The sequence below is a fragment of the Ahaetulla prasina genome, chromosome 3, assembly GCF_028640845.1.
Source record: "Ahaetulla prasina isolate Xishuangbanna chromosome 3, ASM2864084v1, whole genome shotgun sequence".
NCBI classification, from domain to species: Eukaryota; Metazoa; Chordata; class Lepidosauria; order Squamata; family Colubridae; genus Ahaetulla; species Ahaetulla prasina.
In genome coordinates, this window is record NC_080541.1 from 85,145,414 (window position 1) to 85,162,944 (window position 17,531).

Here is a 17,531-nt window from a genome sequence, read left to right on the forward strand (position 1 = left end):
CTATCTATCTATCTATCTATCTATCTATCTATCTATCTATCTATCTATCTATCATCTATCCATCAGGAGAGGAGAGGAGAGGAGAGGAGAGGAGGAAAGAGGAAAGTGGGGGGGGGGGGGAGAGAGAGAAGGAAAACCAAAAGTGTCAGGAACAGCAGAAGCTAGATGGGGTGAGAAACCTACTGGAATGAACTTGCTCTTAAAGGCTCCAATATATGTAGTCTTGTTGTTAGGGAAAAAATATCCCACCCCCAGTATATTCTTAGAAATTGCTCTGACATCTAAATCATCCTTCGAGGTCGCTTCTCAACCACATGCCAGAGAAATGGAATGTAGATACAGTAATCACTTTATTGCTTGGAAAAAATAAAGGGCAAACAGGAAAAAGGGGCACACCTGAATGAGGTTCACAAGGATTAAAAATGGTAATAATTGTTTATAACTTGGTTTTACAGAGGAAAATTCAAAAGCAAAACATGAAATAATTAAATCTAAAGGACTGCTATCCTTTATAATAAAGGGTGCATGGTCACTATAATTATAGATAGTATCTACTATCTAGAATTTAGAAAGGCCTAATTTTGACTTGTGTCCTTAATTGGAGCTTGATGTATTCCAGTCTGTAATTTGCACCTTAAACTGAAAAAAACCTCCTTATAATTGAAATGTAACTTGAGAAAATATTTTTGAAACTGTGAAAATAAAGTTAATTTAAAATACATCACTGTCTCCATTTTGCTAAAAGATTTCAGTTATAATATTGTAAGTACTCTGTTGTTTGGTTTGTAGTCTTATACTGTGTTCCTGAGATTTCATTTTGTTGGGCCCATCTATAGATAGCCCTGGAAACAGTGAAGGACCGGTCCATGGTGCCTCTGCCAGTGAAAACAGAGCTCAGGAGGGTTGCAGGCGGCCCTCCTGAGCTGTTTTTGCTGGCAGTGGGTTGCAGGAAACCGTCACAGCATAAAACAGAGCTCAGGAGCCTGTTTTCACTGGCAGAGAACTCGGGCTATCACAGGCGTCCCCTCCCCCACTCAACACAAGTGATGGCAAGCTGGCCACACCCAAACTGGCCATGGCCCCTCCCCCCCCAGGTCAAACACAATCCTGATACAGTCCTCAATGAAATTGAGTTTGACACCCCTGCTCTAAATCATCCAGGTAACATGAATTAAACTGAATTGTCGAAGTAACAACCCCTTCAAAATGTCATTAGAATTTCTTTATTTCACACCTGCCTTCAATAAAATGAATGCCTGAAGGATGAACAACAGTATGTAGTTCAGATTTACTGAGGAGAGAGAATGCGGACAAAAAGTAGATTAAGGTAGATTAAGGTCACTAGTGAAATAAGGTCACTAGTGAAATATGTGAACAATTCTGCTTTTACTGAATGATAAGAAAAGTTGTGCCATAATTTCTCATAAGATACTTACTAAGACAAGTGCCAAATTGTTTTGCATTTTTAAGAACAAAAAAGAAGTCACTTTCTGGATTCTATTGTTGTTGTAATTGTGAAGTCATGTCCGACCTGTTGCGACCCCATGGACAACATTTCCCCCAGGCCTTCCTGTCCTCTACCATCCTCTGGAGTCCATTTAAGCTCACATCTACTGCTTCGGTGACTCCATCCAGCCACCTCGTTCTCTGTCATCCCTTTCCTCTTTTTCCCTCAATCTTTCCCAGCATTAGGCTCTTCTCCAGTGAGTCCTTCCTTCTCACTGGGGGCCTAAGTATTTGAGTTTCATCTTCAGGTTCTGGCCTTCTAAAGAGCAGTCAGGGTTGATCTCCTCTAGGACTGACCAGTTTGATCCTCTTGCAGTCCAAGGAACTCGCAGGAGTCTTCTCCAGCACGAGAGTTCAAAGGCCTCAAATCTTCGGCGTTCAGCCTTTTTTATGGTCCAACTTTCACAGCCATACATTGCAACTGGGAAAACCATAGCCTTGACTATACACACTTTTGCTGGCAGAGTGATGTCTCTGCTTTTTAGTACGCTGTCTAGATTTGCCATAGCTTTCCTCCCCATGATCAAGCGTCTTTTAATTTCTTGGCTGCAGTCCCCATCTGCAGTGATATTGGAGTCCAGGAAAATAAAATCTGTCACTACCTCCATTTCTTCCCCATCTATTTGCCAGGAATTGAGAGGGCCGGATGCCTTGATCTTAGTTTCCTTTCTATTGAGTTTCAAGCCAACTTTTCCACTCTCTTTCTTCACCCGCTTCAAGAGGCTCTTTAGTTTCTCTTCGCTTTCTGCCATTAGAGTGGTATCATCTGCATATCTGAGGTTGTTGATATTTCTCCCAGCAATCTTAACTCCAACTTTTGATTCATCTAGCCCTGTCTTTCTTATGATATGCTCTGCATATAAGTTAAATAATCAGGGCTACAGTATATAGCCTTGCCGGACTCCTTTTCCAATTTTGAACCAATCAGTGGTTCTATGTCCAGTTCTCACTTTGCTTCTTGACCCGCATATAGGCTTCTCAAGAGACAAATAAGATGATCTGGTACTCCCATCTCTTTAAGAACTTGCCACAGGGGAGAGAAGGCATGGCCAAGGCCGCTGCGGGATGGCGATTCCCCAGGGCTCCGGAGGAACGGCAATATTCCAATCGTTTTGGGGGTCCTTCATGGACCATAGCTGTCTTGGAAAGACAGCGAAGAAAGGAGGCATGGATCAGTGCGAACAGGGAAGTGGCAAATTCCTTGGAGCGCTGACATTAGCCTCTGACTTTGTGGCATGGGAAAACAGCCATTAGAGCTGTCACAAGCTGGGGCAGCCACACCAAAAGATTGGAGCAAGAGAGGCAATTGAACGGAGTATTCTTACCGGAAAAGTGATTTGCCAATACCATAGGTAAGAAGAAAATCTATTAAAGCTTAAAAGAAGTTCTTAATTGGAAATCAGTGGCTAAATTGGCATGTGGAAGTATAAATAGAAGAAAATAAAAGTAAAATGGAACTTTGTAATTAAAGCCCCAAAAGGACTTTCCATCTGAATTTTAATTTGGCTTTGGAAGAGATTAAATATTAAAAGGAACAGGAAATTGAAAGAAAACATCGTTTGCTAACAAAAGAACTAGGATGGAATAAGAAACTTTGTGGATTAACAACGAACATTTTGTTGCTGAAGCATTTGTGAATTGGAAAGAGACATCTGCTGGAGGAAAGAAAGTATCACACCATCCAGATCAACTGGGAAAATCAGGAAGAAGTTGTTTTAACAGCTGTCGTGAGATTGTAAAAGAAAAAGGGGGAGTGGAACAGATCCTTAAACTGAAACAGTTTTAAAATATTTTGGAATTGGACTCTTCCAGAAACAAAGAAGAAAAAAAAAAAAAGAGACTTGAATTTGGGCTAAGTTAAAGTAATGTAGGAATTTAGCACCCACCCCCCTCCTAGAAGAATGAAATATTCTAGGAAATATTTTAAAAAGCAGAATATTATACCTTCCTGGATGAGAAATGGAGAAACATATTTTAAAGACAAAGGAGCTCCCTGCAACTTCCTGACTCCCCCCCCCACCTTTGTCAATGGGCCATTAAAAGCCTCAGCTAAGCTCACTCATTCTCCCCACCTTTGTCAATGGGCAATTAAGGCTTCAACCAAGCTCACTCAATCCCCCCATGATTTGCAACACAATACAACTGAAACTCACCACATGGCAAGGCTCAAGCAAGCTTGAGAGACAGCCAGCAAGGCTAGCTAAGACCCCCACCCCCTGGGAGTCTGACAACCAATCAGGATACTCTTCCTGTGCCCCAGAAAGGTCAAAGCTCAGAAAAATCATAAAACCAGGGAGCACACAGGATCTCGGGCCCTTTTCTGTTCAGGAACTCAAGCCATGTGATCCTGACCACCATTAAACCATCTTTCCAAGCAGCCTCCATGTTTCCAGTGTCTTTGTCCCCACTTGGAACTGAACCCAGATGGATATTTCTTCCAACAGTAATAAACTGGAATTTAGACTATATATAAATTAAGATAAATAAATTTAAAAAGTCTTTCTCCTTGTATTGAAAATATGGAGAATTGGGAGGAATTCTGGGAGATGCTTTTGATGGTCCGAGAGTCTATTAATGGAAATAAACAAGCAGAATTATGGCTTAAAAATAAAAAAAGAGAAAATGAGGAAATTATGAGATATAATGCTAGAAAAGAAATTAATGAGGACAATATAGATGATCATATTGGGACTAATAGTGAAAAAATAAAAATGGAGAGAGGGAAAGACCTTAAAAAAGAGGTGGGGGGGGGAATGAAAAAGAAAAGATTGAGAAGGAAAATTTAAAAAGTGAGAAAAACAGTGAAAAAACATATGATTACACTGGGATTAGCAGTGAAAGATTAAAGAGAAGAGGAGGAAATAGAGAAAAATTGAGGGGGTACATCAAAAGAGTAAAAGAAAAGTGAAAAGAGGAAACAAGAAAGAGAGAAAGAAGAAAATGAAAGAAGGGAAGAAAGGGAGAAAAATATTAAGAGATGGGATCTGGGAGAGACTGAAAGAAAATGGTTAGAAATAGGAGAAAAATGAATAAAAGAAAAGAAATCAAAGTAGTGATAGATTTGCTTCCTTCTTTTTCTTTTTTTTTCTTTTTGTGTGTGTTGGACAATGCATGGAATGCGAAAAAATTGAAGTTGATGATTAAGAAAAATTTTAAATTTATAAAAGAATGGAAAACCCAGCAGAGGAAATTTGGAATGGCACGGTTTACAAATTAAGATGATTGAAATTTAAGATGTAAAAGGGAATAAAATTGAAATGTTAGTAAATGATGTACATTGTTGGAAGAAAATAATAAGTATTGAATCTTGAATAGAAATATTAAGAAAAAAGAAATGGAAAGTTGTACTAATTGACTATGATATAAATGGAATAAGATGAAGACAATGTTAAGGTTTAAAATATAGGAGAGGAGGTTTGAAAAATATGTGTAATAAATGAGAGAATTGCAGATGTCTGGACATTAGAGATATTGAAAATAGATACAGCAATGGAGAGATAAGAAGGAGAGAAATGGAAGGGAGAAAGAGGGAGAGAGAAAGAAGAAAGGGAAGAGGAAAGGAGGTAAGGTAAGGGAAATAAGTGTAGGAAAGAAGGTTAGATAGAGAGAAAGTAGGGAGGAGGAGGAGAAGGGAAAGGGAAGTAGAGAAGGAGTAGGAGAGGAGGGGAGAAGAAAGGAGGTACGAAGAAAGGAGGGAGGGAAAGGAGTGTAAGGAGAAGAAAAGATTGCTGTGAAAAGGAAATGGAGGAAAGACAACCCCAAAAATATTCGAAGAATAAAAATTGAAATAGTTAAAAAAAAGGAATGAAAGGGAATGAATATGAATAAAAATGGAGAAATTAGAAAACGAAGGGCGAAAAAAGATGTGATTTAATAAAATGATCAAGGAAATATTAGGAAAGGAATAAAAAACTAGGGGGAAAAAAGAATATTTTGGCAAAAATTGTAACTAAGAAAAATATATTTGAATATTTTGAAATGTATACGATAAGACAATCTCAATACTCTGTTCATGAATTGTGTCCATGTGGAGGGGGGGGATTTAAAACACCAATAAAACTTGTATTAAAAAAAAAGAACTTGCCACAATTTGTTGTGATCCACACAATTAAAGGCTTTAGCATAGTCAATGAAGCAAAAGTAGATGTTTTTCTGGAACTGCCTAGCTTTCTCCATGATCTAGCGTATGTTGGCAATTTGATCTCTAGTTCCTCTGCCTCTTTGAAATCCTGCCTGTACTTCTGGTAGTTCTTGATCCACATACTGCTGGAGCCTAGCTTGTAGGACTTTAAGCATAACCTTACTAGCATGTGAAATGAGTGCAATGGGGCGATAGTTTGAACATTCTTTGGCATTGCCTTTCTGTGGAATTGGAATGTAAACTGATCTTTTCCAATCCTGTGGCACTGTTGAGTTTTCCAAATTTGCTAGCAAATTAAGTGTAGCACTTTTACTGCATCATCTTTTAAGATTTTGAATAGCTCAGCTGGAATACTGTCACTTCCGCTAGCTTTGTTGTTGCTCAGATTTCCTAAGGCCCATTTGACTTCACATTCTAGGACGTCTGGCTCGAGGTCAGTGACCACCCCATCATGGTTATCAGGAATGTTAAGCTTGTTCTTGTATAATTCTTCTGTATAATTTTGGCACCTCTTCTTAATCTCTTCTGCCTCTGTTAGGTCCCTGCTATTTGGTCCTTTATCATGCCCATCTTTGCATGAAACCCTTCATATCTCCAATTTTCTTCAATAAATCTCTGGTCCTCCCTAGTCTATTGTTTTCTTCTATTTCTTTGCACTGTTCATTTAAGAATGCATTCTTATCTCTTCTAGCTATTCTCTGGAATTCTACATTCAACTGGGTGTATCTTTCTCTTTCTCCCTTGCCTTTTGCTTCCTTTCTTTCCTCAGCTATTTGTAAAGCTTCCTCAGACAACCATTTTGCTTTCTTGCCTTTTTCTTTGGGATGGTTTTAGTTGCTACCTCTTGTACAATGTTGCGAACCTCTGTCCATAGTTCTTCAGGCACTCTGTCTATCAGATCTAATTCCTTAAATCTATTTGTCACCTCTACTGTATATTCATCAGGGATATGATTTAGTTCATATCTGAGTGGTCTAGTGCTTTCCCCTACTTTCTTCAATTTAAGTCTAAATTTTGCAATGAGAAGCTCATGATCTGAGCCACAACCAGCTCCTGGTCTTGTCTTTACTGACTGTATAGAGCTTCTTCATCTTTGGCTGCAGAGCACATAGTTAATCTGATTTCTGTGTTGACTGTCTGGTGATGTCCATGTGTAGAGTCGTCTCTTGGGTTGTTGGAAAAGACTGTTTGCTATGACCACCATATTATCTTGACAGAATTCTATCAGCCTGTGCCTTGCTTCATTTTGTACTCCAGGGCCAAACTTGCCTGTTATTCCGGTTCCTACTTTAGCATTCCAATCCCCCATGATGATAAGGACATCATTTTTTGGTGTTAATTCTACAAGGTGCTGTAGGGCTTCACAGAAGTGGTCAGTTTCATCCTCTTCAGCACCAGTAGTTGGGGCATAGACTTGAACTACTGTGATATTGAATGGTTTGCCTTGGATTTGAACTGAGCTGGATTCTATATTATCAATGATTTTCAAGAACAAAGGAGTCTGGATCAAAGACACTTATGCTGAATGAAAGCCAACTTTATTCCAATAATTCATGTGTTATTCGTTTTACAAATACAATGCACAGTAGCTGCCCCTTGCCTGGTGGCTTCCAAACAGCTCAAACCACAATTCCAAGAATTCCTATCTAGTTGGAAATTAAAGGAACTCCAGTCAAACACACCTGAATATCTTAGATTAGAGATAGCTTCCCTTCAGAGCAAAGTGACACATAAAACCTGTTAACAGACTCAGGAGTTCAAGAAAATTGAAGATGGAAAATATGTGGAGGAACCCAACTTGTTCATGACAATTCCCCTAAGCAGGCAGAGAAACATGTATATTATAGGAGGCTGGAAGTTGGTTTTATGACTTATGATACTCTTTATGGAGAAGCAAATCTACCAAGGAAAAGTATCATGTTTGTTGGATTATGACGGATAAAAAATAGAAAAGGATGGTCAGCATTAAAATTTTCCTCCATGGGCCGACAATAAGCCACGGGTATAGCAGTAGCTGCTGCTGCTTCAGTGCCCACTTCATTTACTTCCAGAAAGGACTTGTGGACAATTTTAGACACATGGAGATCCTGAGCTCCTGACATTCCAGACAAATCAGCCTTGCCACTGTCAAACACATCTACTAGCCCCAGTGCTGCAAAGTAAGATTCAAGATCATAGTTCTTTTCTAGCTGAAATTTAGGTAGATGTATATAGACGTCCATGCAGGAATTCATATTTTCAGGCTGGGTCCATTCTTGCAGTTTTTCCAAAGTAAGCTGCTTCTCCAGCTAAAAAGGCAAAGAAAGAGAAGTAATCATTTGCATCACTGTGCCACAATATTTGCATTTCAGCACAGAGAAACTCCTTGCTGAAAAACAGAACATCTCTGACTTCAGTATGAATGCATTTGCAGAGCCAGGGAGCACATTTCTCTACCCCAGATATTGAATTTCTCTAACTGAGTGCAAAACAGTTTCTGCCTCATGCTAAACTATTTGCAGTTTTTCAGATGGAAGAAAAATAATGCAGCGTTTATAGCATAAACTTTCAAAATAAAAACAGATTTTTTAAAAAAGTATTTTCATGCAAAACAATGGTTGTCTTGTCCAATAAAAAGCATTTATTTTATAGATACCTAACTATTTACTATTTAAGATACTATTTAAATCTAATCCAGATCTAATCTGTTTTTAACTCTTTCATCCGAGATGATTAGGGATTCATAGTGTCTGGTACAAAAAGGCAGAGAACTCTTGAAGATTGTTGGATAGCCATTTGTCTGAAATGGTGTAGGGTTTCCTACAGATGGACAAGACCTCTTCCAATTCTGTTATTAGGTATTATGTATTTTCTGGAGATGCCCAGGATAAGGCAGCCTCTCTTCAGAACTTCACTGTGGAGCCACTCAATGCATCACATAAACCACAACTTTGTCTATGCGTATGGGTGATCCTACCAAGTATCCATGTCATATTTAGAATAATTTTGTTTAGGACAATAATTTAATAGGAATAGCAAGAAACAATATAATCACCTGTTCCAGGCCTGTGGAATTATCCTCAATGCTGTCAGGCAAAAGGATGATCATGCTAAGATCCTTTCCCTTGTATGGCAGTTCCAGCACACGACACTTGCATTCAGGGATATAACGAAAAGGAAGTTTCTCTTTCATAAACATCATCTTCACATTCTTCTTTTCTCTCTGCATTATTTTAAGAATATTACAGTGAGGAGCTTATCAAACAACAAAGAAATAAAGGTTCTGTATGTACATGCTAAAGTTGATAGAACTAGTTCTGGGAAGTGAAACTTTGCAAAACTATATTAATATATAGCTGTTCTTTGGAATGATACAACTCTATTAAAGTAAATGAAATTCATTTCCAGGTAAGATAAACAGAGCATCTAAACCAACTTTAAAAAAAAACCAAGGGAAAAAACCTACCTATACTATAAAATAAATAAAAATTGCTTTATTGTTTTCTTTCATGTATATAGTGGGTCATTTGCACATAGGCAAATGACCCACTATTCCCAAAAACATTTCAGAATGGAATTATGTTTAATTTATGGGAAAGTTGAGATTTGTAACTAGTGATTAGGCTCAAAGGAACTGATATAAGGCTTCAAAAACATGACTATAAATACTTTAGGATCATGTGTTTAGTGCTATCATAAAAGCTTGATAATGCTTAAAAAAAATCTTACAATTCTAGGCAACACAATATCAACAGTAGAAACTTTCAAATTTCTAGGTTCTATCATATCTCAAGACCTAAAATGGACACCTAACATCAAAAACGTCATCAAAAAAGCACAACAAAGAATGTTCTTTCTGCGCCAACCCAGAAAGCTCAAACTGCCCAAGGAGCTGCTGATACAGTTCTACAGAGGAATTACTGAGTCTGTCATCTGCACCTCTATAACTGTATGGTTAGGTTCTGTAACCCAACAAGAAAGACACAGACTTCAGAGGATAATTAGAACTGCAGAAAAAATAATTGCTACCTTGAGGACCTGTATACTGCATGAGTCAAAAAGAGGACTGTGAAAATATTTACAGACTCCTCCCATCGTGGACATAAACTGTTTCAACTCCTGCCCTCAAAATGATGCAATGAGTACTGCACCCCAGAACAACTAGAGACAAGAACAGTTCCCCCCCCGAACACCATCACTCTGCTAAACAAATAATTCCCTCAAAACTGTCAAACTATTTACTAAGTCTGCACTACTATTAATTTTGTCATCGTTCTATCAACCATCTCCTCCCACGTATGATTGTAACCTTGTTGCTGGTATCCTCATTATTTATATTGACTGTTTCCTAATATGATTTGATTACTTATTTATACCCTATGACTATCATTACGTGTGGTACCTTATGATTCTTGATGGATGTATCTTTTCTTTTATGTACAGTGAGAGCATATCACACTTGGCCAATAAAAAATTCTATTCTATTCTATTCTATTCTATTCTATTCTATTCTATTCTATTCTATTCTATTCTATTCTATTCTATTCTTCATGAGAGTGGCTATTGCTACATCTGTCAAAACAACAACCTGTTGTTACAGAAGAGAGACAAAAAAAATATTTACCTTATTTAGTCTAAAAGGCTTGTCTTTAGTATTTTTTTCTTTAAATGGCTTTGCCCAGTTGCCTTTAAAGTAGACAGCATTCACCAAAACCAATTTAGTCATATGATTGATGGATGCTCCAGACAACAACTCTGGGATTTTACCTTCATGAAGAAATTTCACTGTTAATTAGTTGTGCAAGGACCTGAGGCCTAAATAATATTACCAGTTCAATGAGATTAATAGAAAATGCACTTTTCTATTTTTATTTTCTTAAATGTAAATTTCTGCTCTGCAATTATTCTCAAATTACATGCTGCTAACTAGATCCCTTATTAAACAGTATACAAAAAGAACCCATTCTGTAAGATTAAGTGTTCCAAACTATTATTTTGCTTCCTCTTTTATCAATTCTTTTATGGCAGCATTATGGCAAATAAAAGTAAGGGTTTGACTATCATGTAGACCCAAGAAAAAATAAAACTATAGTTCTTAATTTTTTTAAAAAAATCTCACCTTCAGTCTGCTGTTCAACCCATTGATTAATTTCCTTTTTTGCCTTGTCTGGAGCATTTGAGAAATCTACTGCGGATAATTCAGCTCCATACAAATTCTGGGTGCTAGTCAAGAAATCCTAGTAAAATGAGACATATAATATTTATAAATGATAAAATAAATTATAACATTATAAAATAGAGGTTCAGGGTCCTGGAATCTCTCAGGATATAGTATGTTAGATGGCTATAACCTTCCTTTGGCAAGATTCTTAGGTGTAAGAAAATAAATTACTGGATATGAGTGGATATGAGTGGATCTTACTGTATCATCTTTGGGCTGGGCTGACCATAGCAGACCTAATTAAGAGAGATTAAAGATTCACTTAAAGCAAAGAATAACTGTATTGATGAATATCATAGTCTAATATAATTTGAAATAGATCTATAAAGCCATTCTGATGACCCATACATTATTTTTATTTATTTAGCAATCTACTTACAGACAAAAAGTTGAACGTTTTTTCTCCATACAACCTATTAGCAAGTTTCAATATATAAGGTGCATTGCTTCCGTTAATTTTATCATTGAGCGTGTGAAATACTGAATAAAGGTCTTCAACACCATCAAAATGAAGTGTCTGCATGGAAAAGATAAGTGCTAACTTAGTACCAATAAGAACAGTGAAATTAGGGTTAGTGCACAAATAATTTTGTCCAAGAACAATGGAAACGTTTCAGAAATCTACATACTCACAGGTAGAAAGCATACATAAACAAGTAATATGATGGACCATTCTCTGCAAACTTAGGTTTCATTGTAAAAGAAGCACATACAGTATATAAGATTAATAAGATGGGTTATACATATATGAGAAAAAATTAGGGATTTACCAAAGCCTGAATGTGTTTACCATATATTCTGTTTTAGGAAAGTGACTAAGCTGATAAAAAAACTGATAAGGATAAGGAAAAAGTTGAATGTTAGTCTGATTTTCATAACAAGTGATTTTTTGATAAAGAATAGCAAGAACCCTCTAGACAACGTTTCCTTTGAATGCAATGGAGAGCATCAAAATGTTTATTTATTTCCCATTTGTACATTTAGTATGAGGGGCTGACACTCTGTCCTTTGGAAACCAAAATATTAATTTCCCATAGAGGCTAAACATTTTTGAGGAAAGAGGTGTTGCTTTCATTTATCACAACCTACTACTGTAATTGGGTGCTTGAAAATTTCAGCATAGCCGACAATGTCATGAGTCTATATGCTGAGTTTGCTTGAGGCATGGCGAAAAAAATAGAGCATTACTTCTTTGTATGTTTTTGTATATCAATTTTGTTCCTATATCCTTATTCCACACAGGTTGGACTATAAGTTGAAAATCTAAACCAAGGGTTTTCAAACTTAACTTTCTCAGAGTGTATCCTGTCAGTTAAACATACAGCTCCAAGAACTACTGATCAATAGGCCAACTTTAGTGATAGAAAATTGGATCTGTCTATCTATCTATCTATCTATCTATCTATCTATCTATCTATCTATCTATCTATCTATCTATCTATCTATCTATCACCTTCCTACCTTCTCTCACCATCATCTCTATCATTTCTCTGTCTCTCCATCTCTCCATTTGCCTCCCTCCCTCCATCATCATCTGGCTAGCTAGCTGATGATAGTAGCTACCTAAATATCACTTATTTAGCTATCTTTATCATCTTTATCATCTATCACCCTTATTCTCTTGAAAATTGTTTGTTCAGCAGATCACTAGTAAAACTCTGGAGTAAATCACAAAAGAATTACTGATCCTGTGTCTTACTAACTTTTTGGAAGTCCTAACTAAATCTGGCCATTTACTTAAGACATTTTAAGACAATGATTCATCCCTTAACTAGAGACAATATTCAGCACTTAAAATACAACTCTACTTACAAAAGAGCCACAATTCCTCGTAGCAGTCCTACTAACATGTCAGAAAAATCTCTGCTGACCTTCAAGAGTTCCGAGGCTGTGTTACCCCGGGCCCCTAAGACGACCATGGCCAGTGCGGACGATAAACTGAGCGGAGAAAAGAAAACGTTGCCGGTTGGGTGGGCTTCCTTCAACTTTTGGAAAAGATCCAGCGCAAACTGCGAGTTTGCATCAGCCAGTTTATCCATAGCGACGAACGGGAAAGCTTGAAAACAAGCAAAACGAAAGAAAGAAAGAAAGAAAGAAAGAAAGAAAGAAAGAAAGAAAGAAAGAAAAGAAAGAAAGAAAAATTACTTTAAAGAAAATTACTTCTGGCCACCTTTAAAATCAGAGCACCAATCCCGAGCAACGACCACCGGGGAGCAAGCGCAAGCTTTAAAGGACAACAAGTGACGGCCGCGGGACCCGCCCTTACCTGCCGAGAGAAGACCAGCGGCGATGCTGAAGGTGAGTTGGATGCGCACAGAGCCACAGCCGCACAGATCCCGGGTCTTGACTTTGCAAGGAAGGGAGCGCGGGGGGGGGGGTTCTGGAACTGGCGAGGTGGTAGCGCCTTGGGACTCTGACCTTCACCGGCTGGTAGGGGAAGAGATCTGAACCAGGCAGGCTTGGAGAGTTGGAAGGCTTCAGAGGAGCGAGAGTAGGAGGAAGGGTGGGGTTGCTATCTGTTTCTTCACATCAGCACAATGCCTCCAGTAAACGCACTTAGACCGCCCCCACCCCCCACCCCCGTTGCATAAACTCGCTGAACTGAAAGGAAGGAAGGGAGAGGAGAAGCGAAGAGGAGGGGGGAAGGGGGAAAAGCGGGGGTGGGGGAGAGGGAAGGAAAAACGAAAGCAGCAGCAGAAGCCAGAAGGGGGTGAGAAACCTGCAGAAGAGAACTTGCTCTCAAAGGCTCCAATATATGTAGTCTTGTCAGCAAGTCAAGTTTAGACTGACTAAACTTCTGGAGAGAAAAGCAAAGGGTCAGAAGGAACAAAGTTTTGAAACAAAAGTCAAATATAATTATTAAAGTTTCTTTCAACCTATAAATAACAAGAAAAAAGATCAAGGAAACAGCAAAGGAAGTTAACAGGGAGCAGAGAGAAAGCAGAGCTTCTTAACTCATTCTTTGTATCCGTCTTCATGCAAAAAAGAAACTATAGTTCCACCTACCAAAAACATAGCTGCAAAAGATAGACTAGAAATAAAAGTTAAAATAAGCACACACAACAAGTGGTTACAGAACACCTGTCTAATGTTGATGAATATAACTCACTGGGACCTGACAGATTAAATCCTAGAGTTCTAAAGGAGCTGGCAGATGTCATATCAGAACCACTGTACCATATCTTTCAAAAATCCTGGAGAATTGGGGAACTCCCAGAGGACTGGAATAGAGCTGATGTGGTTCCATCTTCAAAAAAGGGGAAAAAAGAGACCAAGGAAACTACAGACCAATCACCCTAATATCAATACAGGGGAAGATACTGGGAAAAAATAATCAAAAAACATCTGCGAGCATCTAGAAATGAGTAAAGTAATAACTAGAAGTCAGCACAGTTTGTTAAAAACAGATCACACCAATCTTATTTCATTATTTGACATAGCGACAAAATTAGTAGATCAGAGAAATGCTATGGACATAGTATATTTAGACTTCAGCAAGGCGTTCAACAAGGTAGACCACAACCTACATCTTGGTAAACTTGAAAAAAGTGAGATAGTTAGCATCACCATCAGATGGATTTGTAACTGGCTGACAAACCATCCTCAACACATAGTCCTTAAGGGTACTACATCTACATGGAGGGAAGTAAGCAGTGGGGTACAAGAAGGTTCCATCTTAGGCCCAATACTCTTCAATATCTTCATAAACTATTTAGATAAGGGAATAGATGAGGGAATAGAAGGGGAACTTCTCAAAATTGCGGATGACACTAAGTTGGGAGGAATAGCCAAGACCCTCGATCAGGGGTCTCCTATCTTTTGGACCTCTGGGACCACCAAATTTATAATTTTAAATCCCACAGACCACTGGGAGGGGGAGGCTCAGCCGCCTTTCGGGCCTACTTGTCTGCTATTGCAGGGCATCCAGGTGGGAGGCCCAAGAGAAAGTGCCTGGTCCAAGCACATAGTCTGCAAACCTCTTTTGTGTTCCTTCTCTCCAGAAGGTTAGTCAATCTAAGTGAAGGAAAATGAAGACAGGCAGATGGTGGCTTGCTGACGTTGGTGGGAAAATTGGTCCTATATTCCAGAGCTATAGTCGTGACAGAACTGGCCCTTTGGTCATCCCAAAGCAGCTCCTCCATCCGGATGCACCTGAGTGGAGGAGCTGCTCTGGGATGACCAAAGGGCCAATCCTGTCACAACTACAGCTCTGGAATATGGGACCTGCCCTTGGTGGGGCTGGAAATCTCCTCAATAGGGGGTGGGACATGCAATGTGCAACTTTGCAGGTGGTGCAGTGGAACGAGGTAATGGTGCTGTTGTGGCGGGTGGTGATGGTGGCCTAAGCAGGCCGAAGCAGCAGTAGTGATGGCTGGATGGTACAGGAGCAAAGCGCTATTTGCATTTGTGCGGCATCAGATTCCACCTTCGCTGCAGTATATTTGCACCAGCTGGTGGTGCCAAGGCAGCCCTCGTCTCCTACTGCTTGGGGTTGGAGTAGTAAACCGCGTCCAGGAAGTACTACAGCAGAGAGAGTCAACCCTACCTTTGCTGTCCATTGCAGACACTAGATCTCCCCCCCTGCAAACTCTCATCTCTCGAGGAGCTTGACCGAAGTTTCCTGTGCTGCTTCAACGAGCGCTCCTCGAGAGACAAGAGTTTGCAGAGGGCCAATCTAGCATCTAGGCTGACTACAAGAGAAACGTTCAACTGGCCACATTTGAAATTTCTAGCTGCAATGGACAGCAATGCTAGGGTTGACCCAGGTGCTTCTCTCCATTGACAGGAGGCCAAGCTAACTGACTGAAGGACTCCATCCTGTTCCTGGGAGTCAAAGTGCTGAAGCGTGAGTGGCGTGGGAACTTTGGCCCTTGAGAGAAATGCAAAGATTTCTCTGAGGACCATCAAAATTTTCTCACTGACTACCAGTAGTCCGCAGACCACAGGTTAGAGACCATTGCCATAGATGATAGGCTCAAAGATCCAGATGGATCTTGACAGACTTAAACACTGGGCCCTAACTAACAAAATAAAATTCAACATAGAGAAAAGTCAAGTCTTATACTTGGCAAGAGAAACCAAAAGTACACATATAGATTGGGAGAAACCAGGCTTAATACCAGTAACTGTGAGAGGGAATTTGGAGTCTTAGTGGACAACCACTTAAATATGAGCCAAGAGTGTCTGTAGCGGCAGACAAAAAATCCAAAGTAATTTAGGATTGCATTAACAGAGGAATTAATCAAGATCAAGTGAGGTACTAATACCACTCTATAAAGCCTTAGTAAGACCACACCTAGAATACTGAATCCACTTTTGGTCATCACACTATAACAAGATGTTGAAACTCTAGAAAGAGTTCAGAGAAGAGCAATAAAGATGATTAGGGGACTGGAGGCTAAAACATACAATGAACGGTTGCAAGTACTTGGCATGGCTAATCTAATGAAGAGAAGGACCAGGGGAGATATAATAGCATGTTCCAATATTCGAGGGGCTGTCATAGAGAGGAGGGGGTCAACTTATTTTCCAAAGCAGCCAAAGGCCAGACAAGTTATAATGGGTGGAAACCAATCAAGGAGAGATTCAACCTAGAAATAAGAAGAACTTTTCTGCCAGTGAGAACAATCAACCAATGGAACAGTTTGCCTTCAGAAGTTGTGGAAGCCTCACCACTGGAAGCTTTCAAGAAGAGACTGGACTGCCATCTGTCAGAAAGGGTGTAGGGTCTCCTGCTTGTGTGGGGGGCTGGACTAGATGTCCTACAAGATCCCTTCCAATTCACCACCTCCAATATATTTTCAGAAAATTTGGGTCGTTTCTCAACCACCTGCCAGAGAAATGGAATGTAGATACAGTAATCACTTTATTTCTTGGAAAAAATAAAAGGACAAACAGAAAAAAGGGGCAAATCTGAAGGAAGTTCACAAGGATTAAAAATAGTTTATTTGTTTAATTGTTAATTGTTTATACCTTTCTTTTACAGAGGAAAATTCAAGAGCAACATGATGAAATAAATCTAAAGGTTTACTATCCTTTATAATAAAGGGTGTATGTTCACTACAATTATAAATATTATCTACAGTGCTTTAAGAAGACATTCAGATCCCCTTCACTTTTGTCAATTTTGTTATGCTTCAGCCTGATTCTAGATTCATTTTTTCCTCATTAATCTACATTCAGTACCCTGTGATGACAAAGTGCAAAGAGAATTTTAGAAATGTCCGTAGATTTATCAGAAGGAAAAACTGAAATATCACAACTTGGTGGCAGCCATCCGGGCTGGAACATAGTCAGGCTTAGATCCGTGGGGCTGCCCTGGAGGGGCATTCGCTGTCCCACTCTCTGGGTGTTCGGAGCGCTTTTCTTTCACCCAGGGCTCCTGCCCCTGTACGTGCATCACCTCCTATGTGCACACCCAGGGGATAGGCCTGAAGTGGCAGGGACAGCACCTCACTGGCTCCAGGACAGCCCCACGGATCTAAGGCTGACCCATTCCAGCCCAGATGGCACTACCAAGTTGAAGATCAGCACTCTCCCAGCTTTGCATCATGCAAGTGCTTACCTTTCACCAGGACCAACCACATGTGGAAAAGCCATGGCCGCTGCCAATCTCTCCCCCTCCCCTTGTCTCTCCCTGAGTGCGAAGGAAGGAAGTAGATGGGAATGAGGAGCAGGGAAGGA

At 39.4% G+C, this 17,531-nt stretch overlaps 2 protein-coding genes across 5 annotated transcripts in view; both read right to left on the reverse strand.

The window, feature by feature from the left end:
• Positions 1–17,531, reverse strand: part of LOC131194381 (leukocyte elastase inhibitor-like) — a 54,056-nt gene that overhangs the window by 12,507 nt on the left and 24,018 nt on the right. Inside the window, exon 1 of one of the 3 annotated variants that reach the window (XM_058175291.1) lies at positions 13,118–13,367. The exons of 1 other annotated variant lie outside the window; for it this stretch is intronic. The gene's annotated coding sequence lies outside the window, so the exon portion shown is untranslated. Of the gene's footprint in view, positions 1–13,113; positions 13,368–17,531 lie in introns of those variants that run through there. One more of the 3 variants, XM_058175288.1, reaches the window with a different exon arrangement.
• LOC131194380 (leukocyte elastase inhibitor-like) lies at positions 1,208–13,249 on the reverse strand. 2 transcript variants are annotated; one of them, XM_058175284.1, is made up of 7 exons: positions 13,114–13,249; positions 12,719–12,903; positions 11,227–11,364; positions 10,746–10,863; positions 10,251–10,393; positions 8,682–8,849; positions 1,208–7,935 (listed from the first exon to the last, which is right to left on the reverse strand). In XM_058175284.1, exons 2-7 carry the CDS (start codon positions 12,884–12,886, stop codon positions 7,531–7,533), a joined length of 1,140 nt encoding a protein of 379 aa, XP_058031267.1. In that variant the 5' UTR covers positions 12,887–12,903; positions 13,114–13,249; the 3' UTR covers positions 1,208–7,530. The 2 variants fall into 2 exon arrangements, with proteins under 2 accessions (XP_058031267.1, XP_058031268.1); XM_058175285.1 differs by having other exon boundaries at positions 12,719–12,785; positions 13,114–13,150.